We start from the raw sequence: 14,634 nt of genomic DNA on the forward strand, positions 1-14,634 counted from the left end.
AAAGCAGCATGACCAAGAAGTAGTATGGAGGGCAGAGATCATGCAGCCAGTAGATGCTGAGGTTGTCTTTATATTCTGAGCCACAGAAGAGAATGTGATTTTGATGACGAGGATCCTACTGAGGGGCAAGGCTCTTTTTAGGAACTGAACCAAAAAAGTCTACAACTATTTGTTTGCCTCTGCAGCCAGTCCAAGTCCCGCTGTAAATCTTGTGGGATTAAGGTTTCTTCCAGCCAGGTTTAGTGATGTTTCAGCATATGGGATGATTAAACTACATCTAAATGGAGGCATGCAGCAAGAATTTTATTTTTTTTCCCCCCGCTCCTTTATCTTCTCTCTGTCAAGAAATACATTCAGGTGGCAAGCGTGCTGGATCTGTTTTGTTGTTAGAGCTCTCAAAAGCAATTAATTTCATGCCAGTAACTCTACAGTTTGACCTGAATTTCCTCAGTTTCTAGTCCCCTGCCTCCCTCTCCCCCTAGAAGCAGTATTTCAAACTCCTTCCTTAATCTGCTAAGCCTTAACCTGAAGGGAGTGAATAAAACATCTAGATGAACAGCAGCCACAGGACATTTATGTGCAGAAGGATAAAGAGAGAACAGACCTTAATAGCATGTTTCAAAGTCTGTCCCGAGCCAGGTGCGTTTCTGGGGTTCAGCATGAAAGTCCGTAGGTGTTGGTTGCCTAATTTCTTTGAAAGTCTAACTGTGAACCTCTGCCTTTTGTTAAGAAATGAAATTTTCAAAAAGTGAGACGTGTCTCTGACATGTTCCCTGAGAGCAGAGGTTACACCGAGAGCAACGCTTTGGGGTTTTGTAGCCTACATAAAAGTGAATGGGTCTGAGCAGATGGAGATTTGTTTTCCAAATTGACTCCAGTCATGAGTCACCGAGGCTCTCAAAACCAAATACCAATTTCATACCTGGAGCCTGAGTTGTTAAACTCAGAAGCTGTTTTAGCATTGACTTAGTAGGGTTATACCTCTGAGCGTCCTTCTGTAAGTTGCAGTATCTCATATGTGGGAGGTCTTCTCTTTGTTTTTTTGCTGGATTTCTGCGAAATCTTTGAAGGATTTGTGAGGCTGAAGGACGTAACAGAATTGCTTCTGGCCCCAAGACTCACTAATCGAGTCCTAGGAAAAGTGCAGTAAGTGTTTTATGATAGCAAAATAGAGTTTGTTATTAAGAAGGCTGCCTTTTTTGTCATGCAAAAGACCTGAGGCTACAGCAAAGTTGGTTACTGGATTGTGCCTTCTCTTCTTGCTGTCACTGGGATAAGGTACAGTCAGGGACAGTTGGGCAGGTTTGAGAACACCACTTTCTGTCTTTGTCCCATGTTATTTGGTACCTTTCTTTGCAATCAGGGAGACTGATACAGCAAATGTAGAATCCTAATCCTGTTATCCCGGGAAATGCACTGGCTGATTGAACCCCTGTGGAAGTGATTTTAATAACTGGAGCATTTTGCATTTAGTAGAGAAAAGATCATTTGATTGAAGACTCTGTAACTGCAAAACTGCAATTTGGCACTCGTCTTCCTTTACCGTTTCACAAAGAATGCAAAGAGAAATGATCTTGTTGTAGATGACTGAATCTGCAATGAGTAACATTCTGCCTACCTTCCGTGGTACGTCGGTTGCTGGCATCAGCACCCTGCACCGGCTGCCTCCTGGAGCCATTTTCAGCAGCGAGCGCTATTTAAGAAGTCCCCTCTTTTGTTTTGTGGTGCTGCGTCCCAACTTATTGGAGCTCATATTTTACGTTGCATCTGAATGGGGGCTGGGGGAGGTCTAAAACCAGACACAAATATTTTCTGGTGAAGGAGAATATGCAGCTCTGCCTTGTTTAGGAAAGCTTGGTACAGCCAGCTAAGCCTAGGACTGAAAACCAGGCAGTCCATGCTTTCCTATTGCATCAATGGGTCTGAAACCTTCAAGCCTTACGCAAGTGAGCCTGTTCAAGAGGCTAACTGAACGTAAACTATTCAATTTTTGCCACTGCAGCACAGCTATTTGTCACCAAATCTCCTTCTATGAACAGCGCAGCAGACTCCAGTGCAGCCTGGTTGTTTAGGGGCTTACCAATTCTAGTTGACGTTATAATGGAGCTGATGGGATGGAGTGGAGGGGAACAAAAATTATAAACAAGAGTGAAATGACCATTTGAATATTGGAGTCCTTCCAGCAAATCCTGTTTCACTTGCTTGAGTTGATTCTTGTCGAAGGGAGCTCCTCATGTTATCAGAACAAATTGTTGTATGTGGCTTTGCAAAAGTTATGTGGTCATTTCTGGAAGAAAGGTGTATAGCAAGGGAAAGAAGCACAGATTTTCCCATCCTCCCATTGCTGTTTTATATTTATGTCATTTATTTGTGTTGTGACTACACACAAATCCAAGCTTTGGCTTTGGCACTGGCTGTGCAGTTTACCCTGGGAGCCAGAGAATGGGACCAGACCCAGATATGTTTGCAGGTAAAGATATAAGCTACGGAGAGCCTCAGAGACTGTTATTGCTGACCCATTGGACAGACGAAGCTCCTGTTTCATAGTGCAAGAGAGGTAATGGAGGGGGATAAACCATGAGGAATTCTGCAAGTGAACAGAATTAGCTTGTTTATTTTATATAGTCGTCAATGTGTATGTGTATATATTCACTATATATGACGATTAAGATGTATTTCCCTGTTTAGGAGTATCAGATGCCTGCGGAATATTATCCACTGGAACCTGATCACCACATTCATCCTGAGGAATGTGATGTGGTTTCTGCTTCAAATGATAGATCACAACATACATGAAAGCAATGAAGTAAGTGCTTGGAGGTGGCATGTCTCTGTCACGTAGTTTGGGGACAGACAGGGATGCTGAATTTGTTAGAAATGTTACAAAGGGCACCTATCCACATGCTCAGAGTGACTTTCATGTAATTTCAATAAGATGAAGAAAATGAGTTTAGATTTGCTGAATTTTCATTTATTTCCTCATTACTGAACATCAAAGGGGTGTTTAAAGTAAAAATCCCACCCAAAAGCTTCTCTCTTATCTTCATTGACCATAGATACTTTCCAAATTTATATACTGTGAGACACGGTACTGTGCAAGACACTAAATTTGGTGTTTCTTGAACATTTATGTCAGAGCACCTTGCAGTGATGTGCACTTGCGTAGGAAAAGCATTCATTCCAGAGGGCAACACCTCCATCAAGAGGATACAGAAGTAATTGATTCGGTCGTTGGGGCTCTGAGTCAGCTACTTTGTGTGGGCACAAAGTGGGCACCTTGCTGTCCAGAGCCGGTGGGACTCCCAAGAAAATAAGAAATAGGGCCTGAAACAGTGCAATTTTTGCTTCTTCATATCTTTGTGGAAAAAATCGTTTTTTTCTGGCAATTTCTTCTTCACCATGCTGGCCTTGAGGATGAAGCTCTGTGATATGGGCTGCATCCAGCAGCAGCTCCCTGACACTGAAAGGGATGGCTCCTTCCCTCAGGGACCCAAACGCTTCTCTCCAACTCCTGCTGCTTATTTTGCACTAGCTCTCTTCCTTTGCTTGATCCTTTGGGGAGGACTGAACCCTTGGAGACTGAACTCACTAAACTGGTGGAAAACTGACCTAGCCAACAAAAAATCAAGGAAGAATTTTCTCTTGGTGTGGTGATCAAAGTCAACTTTCTGATGGGTGATTGAGAGTCAGAGCCAGTTCAAGGGACCGGGCAGACACACACAATAGAAAATGGGAAGGCTGAAGGGAGCGAGAAGTGAGGCATCATCTTTGCGCGGCACTGAGCGCTCTTGAGGAATACACCATGTCACAGTACTCCCATTTCACTTACTCTCCATGTTATTTCTTGTTCACTCAAGTAACCCCCAACTGCAGATGCTTGTCTGAGTGAGGGCATTGAATCAGTCCCTCTGTAAGTACTGTAGTGCCTCCCCCTGTTTAGTCACACAGCAGCCCAAATAATACGAGGATTTTGGAGTGGATTAAAAGCATCCACTCCAAAAGAAAAAGCATTTTTCTTGATTTTCTTGGGGAATGGTTCTTTTTGATAGTCCCTCGGCAGAAGTTTTTACCGTTATCATTCCCATTGTAATATTCTTACAGTGGAATATTTTTTTTTAGGGTCGTCCTCTAATATTTACCTCCTTAATCAAGAAAAAGCAGTGTGCTACAAGCACACATACGCACACATACACATACACACCCCCCCTTCATGCTTTTTCTGTTTGGAAAGCAGGTGGACTAAAGTGCCTATAGATTATGAGCTGGATCCATAGGTGATATCAGTCAATGTGGCTCCGCTCACGTAGGAACTGGTCCTGTAGAAGTTGAAAACCACCTCAGGAGCCTGGATATCCATTCGTTTTAATGTCAGTTGGGCACTCATCATCCTTGGTTATCTTTTCAAATGTAAGATTTGACATCTGAACTTTAATCCCATGCTTTGGGAAAACAAATAGAAGTGTCATTAGTACGTAGACAAAGAAGTCTAAGATTCTAAGGTTTTTGGGTCATCTATTCATAACACTGTATTATTATTCAATCAGATGCTCCTTTGAGAAGCTGTAGCTTCTGTTAACTCACTGTTTGCTTTGTCTGTGTTTCTGACATTTTCAGGCTACAGAAGATGGGGGTATATGAGCTTTAGTGTTGACAATTTTATGCTGAATTATTTACTTTCATGAAAAAACTGTAAATCGTAATACAAATTTTTGCAGTTATTTAGGAAAAAACAGTTAGAGTCAGGCACTCAAATGCCTTTGTGACCACGATGCACCAAGGAGAATATAAACCTGTAAATATAAGGACAAATCCTCACATGCATCAGTTTTCATTAGCTCATCTTTTCTCTGCAGAACACGCAGTCTCTTTGGGAATGGGCTTTATACAAGCTTAGTGGTAACATGTTCTTATTGTGGTGTAAATCAGAGTCAAAATAACACCACTGAAATCAATGGGAGCAACATCATTTATGCCAGCTAATGATGCGATCTCTTCTGTGCTGATCAGTAGAGATTAAATAATGCAGTTACAGAAGCATCAGGGATTCAGTGTGGGAACATTTTGCATGGAGTTATAGTGCTTATGTTAATAAATCAAGAAGGGGAATTGCTGAAGATATCTGGAGCCTAATGGTGGATATGTGGGGGGAACAAAAATCCTCAGTCAAATAAATGAAAAGGTATAAATTAATGAGTTCTACTAATTGGGATTATTATTTAATAAAAATAAATCCACAGTTCCAAAAGGAATTGTTCAAAATTCATTTTATTCTGCTTTCCTATGGAAACGACGCAGAGGGAGAGCTCACCACCATCATGTGTATTTGTCTGTATCTGTCCCAGTACCTTCCCAACCCACTGGCCAATTCCACTCAGTTGTGACACGGGAACAACAGGCTCAGATACAATTATTTTTTACAATTCTTGTGAAAATGGGCAGCTGTGGAGAGGACAAAAACTGTGTAGGTGTTGCAGCTGAGGAAAGGAGTGGAACAAAAGTCTAGGCATTATATCAGAGAATTTACATGAGATTGAGGCCACAGGAAAAGATTTAATTCATGCTCATACCTTTGAAAAATCAAATGTGAGACTTGGAGTCTTTGGAAACCTGGTCTTACTAGTTTGGGGCTCAGTCAGGAATGGAGCCAAAATATTTGTTAGCCAAAAATAGGGGTTTTTTTTGTTTGCGGTTTTATTTTCCTTTGCTCAGGCCAAGAGGAGAAAAAAAAAGAAAATTTCATATGGTTTAAACAAAACTTTGAAAACAAAATGTTTCATCTTCTTCTCATTTGCTCTGTTTTTTAATCTCATTTTACAGATGGAGCCAAACTAAATTTCAAATCTAATGAAATAATACAGAAATGAAAGCTTTAACACATCCGAAAGATTTCTTCTGTTTATTTCAGCTCAATAAAGAGAAGTGATCACAACTTGTGAATGGGCTATCATTTTGTAACTGTGTTTCTTGTCCAATAAATTCTTAGTCCACAGAATTTTGCTGGGTTTGATAGTTCATCTGCTGCTCTGTTGACTGCCTAGAGATCATCAGTACCTCGTGCATATGAAGTCTGAAATAAAATTAACTGAGGGTCAAAAGTTTCAAATACTTTAGTAGAGTTAATTAAAAGGCTGGAGAATGGTGAGACCAAAATGACATCAATGATACCAGCTAACATAGGTAATTAATGTCATGCTTCAGGGAATACGCTGAATGTCTGCTTGGTCAGAAAGAAATTTTCCCAGACTTCTGTGTGGAAATTACCATCAGCAGTTACTTGTGATTTATTGATGAGATGTTACCATCTGCCTCTCTGCAGCTCGTTGTGTATTCCACAGCTGTGCTCTCACTGCACAGCCATTAGGAGAAGGTGCCTTTACTGGTACAAAATTCCCATTGAAATTATGGCAAAATTCAGAGGTGATGTGTGCAGTGATGTGACTTACACACGGAAGCACTAATGGAAAGAATAGAGGGGATGAAGTGGCTGATAAAAACTTATCTTTAAAGTAAAATGTCTTTTTTCTACATGTCGGTGGTGCTTCTTTCCTTCAGTGGAAATGAAGCAAGACTGTGACATTTACTTCTAGCTTATATTTTCTTTGAATTGCTCAGCAGGTGGGTTACACTGCCTAAGATATGCTTAGACTCTTGTGTCGTCTTTGGATACGACCCTAGGCTATGGCTGTACCTCTCTGAAAGATCATCTGTAGTCAGGCGGCCTGCCTCCTCTTGTCTTCTCTCCACATGGCTGCTTCTTAAGCTGCTTGTGGTCTGCTGGTGTGGACATGCCTTGTGGCACGTTGACTTTCCAGACGTGCTCAGGTACAGGAGATCCTGCACGTTGTGGTCGAAGCCAAGCCTTAGCAGAAAGTCACAGACGTAGCTGTGAGTTGCCGACAGCACATAAGATATTCAGATTCCAAGTCACGGGTATAAATCTGCATCCCATAACTGAAGCCTACTCTTGATTTTTAAGGGAAAAACAACATATAGAATTTTTTAAATGTTCTCACCACGATTTTAAAATATTCTTTTCTCTTTCCTTCTCAGCCCTGGTGTCGATGTATTACCACTGTCTACAATTATTTTGTGGTGACCAACTTCTTCTGGATGTTTGTGGAAGGCTGCTACTTACACACCGCTATAGTGATGACTTATTCCACAGATAAGCTGCGGAAATGGGTCTTTCTCTTCATAGGATGGTGTAAGTGCCTTGTGTGTTTAAAATGGTGTTACGTGGTACCTGGCATTAAAATGATAAAGACAAGAGCAGCAAGAATAAACTTTAAAAATCCCACTGTGGTGAAATCTGACATTCAAAGTTAGCTTTGCCAGAACAGCATGAGATCGGGTTTAGTTCTTCGCTGCGGTGATGACATAAAGTTAATAGGTTATTGCTGGATTTATCTTCTTCATTTAGATCCTCAGGCAGCTGGTGTTAAGGAAAGAAAGAGAACTCCCAGGCTCAGCATTTTGGGAATGCAGCAGCTCATACCGTGCCCCTTTCACTTTGATCAGCAAAGCAGTGATCACAGCCCCTTATACACCGCTGCTCCACGTGGCATGGAACAGAAAAGGCACTGTTCATGCCCTGTGGACCACTCAGTCTCCAGAGACAGATAAGACACTTCTAAGTGAGGAGCTGACTAGAAGAGAAGCTTAATTATCTGCCAGTCCAACCTTACAGATGTCTTTTGGACTGCTGAGGGGTTTGTTCCTAGAAAAGAGCCCTTGATAGAGTCACACATCACCTCTGTACTATCCTTGTGGCTACTCAAAGATGGAAAAATAGCTCATTGAATGCCATTACCTCCCTTCTACTGTGTCAGCCTGGGCCAGAGCAAAGGCTGCTCCTTTTCCCTAGCTGCATCAACATAAGCTGGTCCCTCAGTACAGGCTGGGAACCGACTGTCAGAGCAGCAGTCCTGCTGAAAAGGATGCAGGGCTTGCCGTGGATGCAGGCTGAGTATGAGCCATCAGTGCCTTCTCATCATGAATAAGCTAAAACACATGCTCTGTGGCCGGAAGATTGAGGGAAGTCACTAATACTTTCTACTCAGCTTTGGTAAGGCTGTGTTTGGAATACTGTGATCAGTTTGGGGTCTCTTAGGTCAAAGGGGACGTGAAAAAAAATGAGATTACCCAGGGATTTAGAGGATGTGACCTGTGAAGTGAGGCTGAAGGAGCTGAGCTGGTTTAATCTGGCAAAGAGGAAGCTAAGGAGGGATCTGTTAGGTACCAAGAATGATTTGAAGGATGATTACAAAGATGATGGAGCCAAATTCTTCTTGGTAACAGCAGATGTTATAAGAAGGGACATTGACCGTAAATTGCAAACTGTGAAGTTCCAGTTGGATGTTAAGAAAACAGAAAATTTACCAAAAACGTAGTGCAATACTGAATAGATGATGTAGAAGCCGTGGAATCACTGACCCTGGGGGTGTTGAAAATTCAGCAAGGCTAAGCCTTGGCTGAGGTGAACTAGTGTTGATAGTTCTGCTTTGAGCAGGAGATTGGACTGAAGACCTTCAGAGGTCCTTTCCAACCAATATATCCATGATTTGAAATTGGCCAGGAGAGGTTTGGCAAGACAAACCCCATGTGGACAGCTCGTTTGCTTGAATGCAAAATCTCAGGTGAAGCAGAACTTGTGAATTTGACAGTTCTCTGTTGAAAGAAGAAAGGTGGAAGAAAGGTTCAGATATTTTATTTTCTGGAAGTAGAATGACATTTTGTTCAGAAATGCCTCTTCCTCTCAGAATTGAACAGAAGTAATTGAATTGCAGTTCTGAAGGCAGAAACAGCCTTTAAAACAAAATATGTCATTCAATCCAAAATCAAATGGGAGCAAAGAGGAGCTGTAGAAGAAAGAAAATGTTTATGTGGGGAATTGATTCAATTTTTTTCAATATTTTTCAGTTCTGTCACCAAACTGGAAAATCAGCTGCTCACACAGCTCTCACAGACCCCCTGACTGGTTTGGGCCCTAGTATTTTCCCTCTCTACCTATCTCAGAGCCCTCTGGGTCTCTGATTACTAACATAGGAGTGGTGTGAGCTGAATATATCTTTCCTCTCACCTTTTTGGGTGCTTTCTGGCTCTACTTTGCCTTCCCACACACAATCATTTACCATCCTCATTCTCAAATACCTGTTCTTTGCTTCACAAGGAAAAGTAAAATGTCTTCCTCTAGGAAAAAGGACATGGCCACATTTTGTCTGTTCGTGCCTAGCAAGAACATGGGGGAAACAAGTGCAGCAGACCCTGTGAGTTAATGGTGAACAAGATGTAAGACAACACTATCACTTGCAGGGTACAAGAGCCACCAGGGGTGGTGGTGCAGGGGATCAGAGCTGCACTTGCTGAGGTTGAAGATCATAGAATCATGGAATCATAGAATAGTTCAGGTTGGAAGGGACCTTGAAGATCACCTAGTTCCAACCCCCTGCCCTGGGCAGGGACACCTCCCACTAGACCAGGTTGCTCAAAGCCCCATCCAGCCTGGCCTTGAACACCTCCAGGGATGGAGCAGCCACAGCTTCTCTGGGCAACCTGTTCCAGTGTCTCGCCACCCTCACAGTAAAGAATTTCTCTCTGATATCCAATCTAAATCTGCCCTCTTTCAGTTTTAAACCATTACCCCTCGTCCTATTGCTACAGTCCCTGATAAAGAGTCCCTCCACATCTTTCCTGTAGCCCCCTTCAGTCACTGGAAGGCCGCTAGAAGGTCTCCCTGGAGCCTTCTCCAGGCTGAACAACCCCAACTCTCTCAGCCTGTCTTCATAGGAGAGGTGCTCCAGCCATCTGATCATCTTTGTGGCCCCCTTAGCAATTCAGTCCCTTCCCTACTGTGTTGTGGTTCGTTCCACTCTGCTTCATCTCTTTAAAGCCTCCATTTTCCACAGAAAAGGCAACAAATGGGAGGTTAAAAGACCGTGCTGACTCCTACCTGAGGGTTTAAGTTCTGTCGACTCATGAATTCACCTTAGAGTAGCAGTGATTTCAGGGGGATGTGAACCTGGAGATTGGAATGAGAGATGGAGATAGAGGTTTGCCTTGTTATTTGGTTTTGCCTGAGGTGACAGGTTAAAGGTAAAGGGGAAATGGAGAGGGGAAACTCTTCTCTGCCAATTTTGACATCAATCCAGTCTTTGCCTGGGGAATGCCTGGGTGAAAAAGTTCCTGTTTCCCCCAGGAGGTCTGTGTCAAAAGGCCGGCTCCTCACTTCCAGTTTCCTCCTCCATCAAATCCCCTTCAAACCAGCTGGACTCTGAAGGCCTAACAGAAAACAAGAACGAGGGCAAGGCTCTGGACACGAGACTAGTATAACAACAGAATTGGAAAGCAGAGGGTATGGCACTGCTGGGACATTAAGTGTAGAAATACACCTCATCTACTGCAATGAGGTCACACGCTCAAGGAGCACTTCTGTAGCACCTTCTGGATATAACTGAGAAAGCAAGTCCCGTAAAGCAAAGTGCATGGCCTTGAAAAGAACTCACATGCAGACACAGAGCACACTGCACATCACAGGTAGAATGATAAATATATAAAGTTAAGAGTAGCTGGATCCTTTAGAAAGGGCAAACAATGAATGAATTCTGACTTTGGAAGATATCAAGGGACTCTTTCTCATAATCCCATTTCACAGGGAAGACTCAACTAAAAAAATTGTTGAAAGTTTTGAAAATGGACTTAATCCAAAGAGTTTGGATAGAGTTTACAATCTTCTTGCAGTCTGGGAAATAAAAATCTAGACAGCCACCTCCAAGTGATGTCTCTAAGGTTTTGCCATATCAACTGCAGGAAAATTAAAAGGGACCAAAATTGCCTTTAAGCCAGGCAAAATTGTTCTGATCGCTTATATAGAAATAGAGGTATTTATGTGTGTTTGTTAAAAATTTTGTTAACTTTTCTTACTGGCAGTAGAGTTTTCTCTTTTTGAGATTATATTTTTTATGTTCATAAATGAAGAGGTCTTATCAATTGTGATGTCCCAAGTATACCAAGATAGGACCGCTTGTATTTAGAGTCTTCCAGTTCATTAACCAAGACTTTCCTCACACAAATCTGAATCTACATCAGTATCATCCACCATGTGATTAACTTCTGATTTTTTTGCTGTTGCAGGTATTCCTTGCCCAATCATCATTGCCTGGGCCATTGGCAAACTATATTATGAAAATGAACAGTAAGTGATGTTAACATTTGTGTTTATGTAGCTCTCTCAATAAATTTTGAAATTCCTGCAGGCTGAACTGGTAATTTAGAAATAATCCTGATTGATAGGAAAGAGGAAAGGTCACACCACCTCCATCCAAATCCAGACCATCTCAAATTTCAGAGCGCTACTTGAATCAGCTTCCAAAAATACTCTTCCCAAATATCCTTGGCCAAGCCCTGAAGCTCTTATTTGATAGCTTTATACATGATTTACAGTCAGGGTAATCTCCTTCAATGGGAGTTTTGCTTGAGTAAGACCTTGGTAAAAACAACAGTTGAGTGCTAAAGGATTTAGCCATCTGGGTGTGCAGAATTCAGTTGACAGTCTGCCAAGAATAGTTTTATGGGTGGAATTTTTGCATTTCTGTTTCTGGCTTTTCCAATTGGAAGCAGTTAGTGCATGAAATTGAAAAATATGGGAGATAAAGAGGCGTCTGTGTTTGGGGAATTTTTCCCTCGAACATCGATACTGCTCAGATATAGCTCAGCTCGTACTTTTCAACTAGTGTTTGGATCAATGTCTATTGTCTGTTACAACTCCGTTCCCTAACCTTAAAAAAATGCTTTTCTCCATGAAATCTGTTTTTCATATGACCATACTGTTTGTCTGTCTGTAGCACGTCTGATTAAATGTGAGTGTCTACCTTGTAGGTGTCTGCCTGTGCACTAATCTGTGGTCTCTTATGATCAGCGGTGATCAGTCAAAACAGTAAATGTGCATTTCATCACATCTGGAAGGAGATGTCCAAAGTAGGTTGGATGAATGAGACTTACATGCACTATTTCTCCAGACTATAAGGGAGATGGACAGGATGACTGGCTGAGTGTTGGGCATCCATGCTGTAGGCACGGGAGGAATTCTGTTATGCGCTACTAAGGTCCTCTTCTCTGCTCCACACAAACTTTTGAACCCTTGACCAGTCTCTCTTCTGTAGCTTTAATGATGACTTTGAAGGTGATAATCTAATTCCCAGGAGTTACACTTACTGGCAAGCAGACAGACACCCTTTCACTGGGGGAGTTTTGTGTGATTCTATCCCTGCCTATAATAATCATACAGGAGAATTCATACTGTAGTCTCAAAATGGCAAGAGAAACTTCTGTTGGAACCTATTCCTTGGGTGCCCAAGTCAATCAGCCCTGGGCGGTAACCTCGGATCGCCAGATTTCTGTAATTTCTGTGTTCACAGACCTTATTTCTGAGTGGGTCAAGGATCACAACATTGTGGGTCTGCTTCATGGTCATGTTCCTTGTAGTTGTTACCTTGCATGGCAGCTGCCTCATTGTGCTGAAGTAGGGCTAGAACTAGGGCTGGAGGAACTAGTCAGCTTAAACAACACAAAACAACGCAACCAAATTTTGTGTCTTGAAACCTGGAGAGGCAAAATACCACATGTTTTAATAATGGCGATGCACATTAAACATTCCTGTTGTGAGTGAGTTCAACACCAAGGTTTGAACACCTCATTTTGAAAGACTGCTCATCACTCCCAGAAGAAATAGTGGGAAGTAGGACCTCTGATAGAAACATACCACAACAACTGGGATTGCACTGCACACAAGGTGCACAGATGAAGAAACCACTGCATCATCTGTACCACTACCTCCTTTTACCATCATTACATACCCACAAAGTGTGAAAGAATATCCCCATGATGTGTCATGGACATGAAGAAAGACATATGCTTACATAGGTATGAGTGCCACCTTTCACCAGCGAAGGTGTGACTGACCCAAATCCTGCACAACAAAAGAAAGGGAGATACAAAATACAGTCAGCAGGGCAAGAAAGGCAAAGTGATCCTATTTGGTATGCAGAATATCCAGGCTGTTGCTGTAGAGCCTGAGCCTAGAAGGCTCAGGCTCTCTGCCTTGGGTGGATTATCAAATGGAGCTTGTGCTTTTAAATCCATGTCATCGACAAACCTGTACTCATATACATCATTTGCCTCACATGCTCACTGATAAGAGAGGCACCAGGTTACTCTTGGTCGACCCAGACTATTAAACCTAATGTCTTGTGGCATTTTCACCTTTTTGTCTTTAATGCTGGTGTTTGCCTTGGAGTGAAACATTCACATACATCCTCACTGCACACCATAGCTACTCCAAACGTGTTATGTGTTGAGAAAGTGCAGAATTTGGCTTCTGCCCACCATAGTGTGAGGTGTAATGGCCCGGAGCCTCAGTGTTGTGCTCGCTTATTGTCAGCGGTGGGACCAAGATTCATGTACTTTACTCTGCTTGAGAAATCGAGAGTGGATGCTTCAATAGAGCAATTCCTTTCATCTAGCACACGCACCCAGGCAGACAGGCAGAGCTCTTCTAAATGAAGAGCTGATAAAGGCATTAAGCTGTAAGGCAAAGGCTATTACATGAAATCTGCTTTTTGTATTTGTAGTGATGCAGAGGAGACTCAGTAAAGTAAATGAACCGAAGCAAAACAAGACATAAATAACTTGCTGAGGGCCTGTCAATTGTCATAAATATTCAGTCATCTTTTCAAGCATTAAAGCAGGCGATACTTCAGATAGCCCCTGCTCACTGCCTCCTGGCCTGAGGAAAGGAGCAGGTCCTGCCGAATAGTCAAACTGAAGCATGTGTAGGAACGCACCTCTGGTACGTGTGTGTGAGATGTGCACATGCGTGCATTTAACTTATCGTTTATTCCCTTCTCCAGTCCATCACCCATTGGGATAGTTTAGACTAAACTTTGTGGCATTTACGAAATCCTTTCTCTGTCCTGGGATGGTGTAGAAATCATGCCTTTAATTCGATTTCCGTAAGCATGTGCAAATATAGACAGATGAGATAAAACTAATCCCTGGCTTTGAGAAATAATTGCTGTCAGGATGCTGGAGCATCTCTCATTCAAGGCGAGTCTGGCTGGGAGTCTGTAGCCTGGAGAGAAGGCTCAGGGGGATCTTATCAATGCTTATAAATATCTTACACGAGGGTATGAAGAAGGTGGAGCCAGACACTTCTCAGTGGTGTCCAGTGACAGGACAAGAGGCAGTGGCACAAACTGAAACACGTGAAATTCCATCTGAAAATCAGGAAACACCTTTTTACTGTAAGGGTGGATGCTGGAAGAGGTTGCCCTGGGCAGTTATGGAGTCTTTATGCTTGGAGCTACCCAAAAGCCAGCTGGGCACAGCTCTGAGCAACTTGCTTCAGCTGGCTCTGCTTTGAGCAGGGGGGTGGACTAGACGATCTCCAGAGGTCCCCGCCAACCTCAGCTGTTCTGTGAAAGCAGGCTGATCTCCCCGGTCAGCCTAGCGGTTATGCTCCATTTATCTTGACCACTGGAGAAATCATGTGTTATCCCCCCATGAGGCTAGACCTAGCAAACTGGACACAGGCAGACGACACGTACTTTCCTGCAGCTTCCAAGACTGTTTGGATATTCC

At 42.6% G+C, this 14,634-nt stretch overlaps 1 protein-coding gene across 3 annotated transcripts in view; it reads left to right on the forward strand.

Moving 5' to 3' along the window:
- CRHR2 (corticotropin releasing hormone receptor 2) overlaps positions 1-14,634 on the forward strand; it is a 168,019-nt gene that overhangs the window by 111,274 nt on the left and 42,111 nt on the right. For all 3 annotated transcript variants that reach the window (XM_074573998.1, XM_074574000.1, XM_074573999.1), the window contains 3 exons: positions 2,689-2,806; positions 7,051-7,204; positions 11,131-11,191. In XM_074573998.1, the coding sequence (XP_074430099.1) occupies positions 2,689-2,806; positions 7,051-7,204; positions 11,131-11,191 (333 nt within the window). The remainder of the gene's footprint in view (positions 1-2,688; positions 2,807-7,050; positions 7,205-11,130; positions 11,192-14,634) is intronic.

The sequence above is a fragment of the Larus michahellis genome, chromosome 2, assembly GCF_964199755.1.
Source record: "Larus michahellis chromosome 2, bLarMic1.1, whole genome shotgun sequence".
Lineage (NCBI taxonomy): Eukaryota > Metazoa > Chordata > Aves > Charadriiformes > Laridae > Larus > Larus michahellis.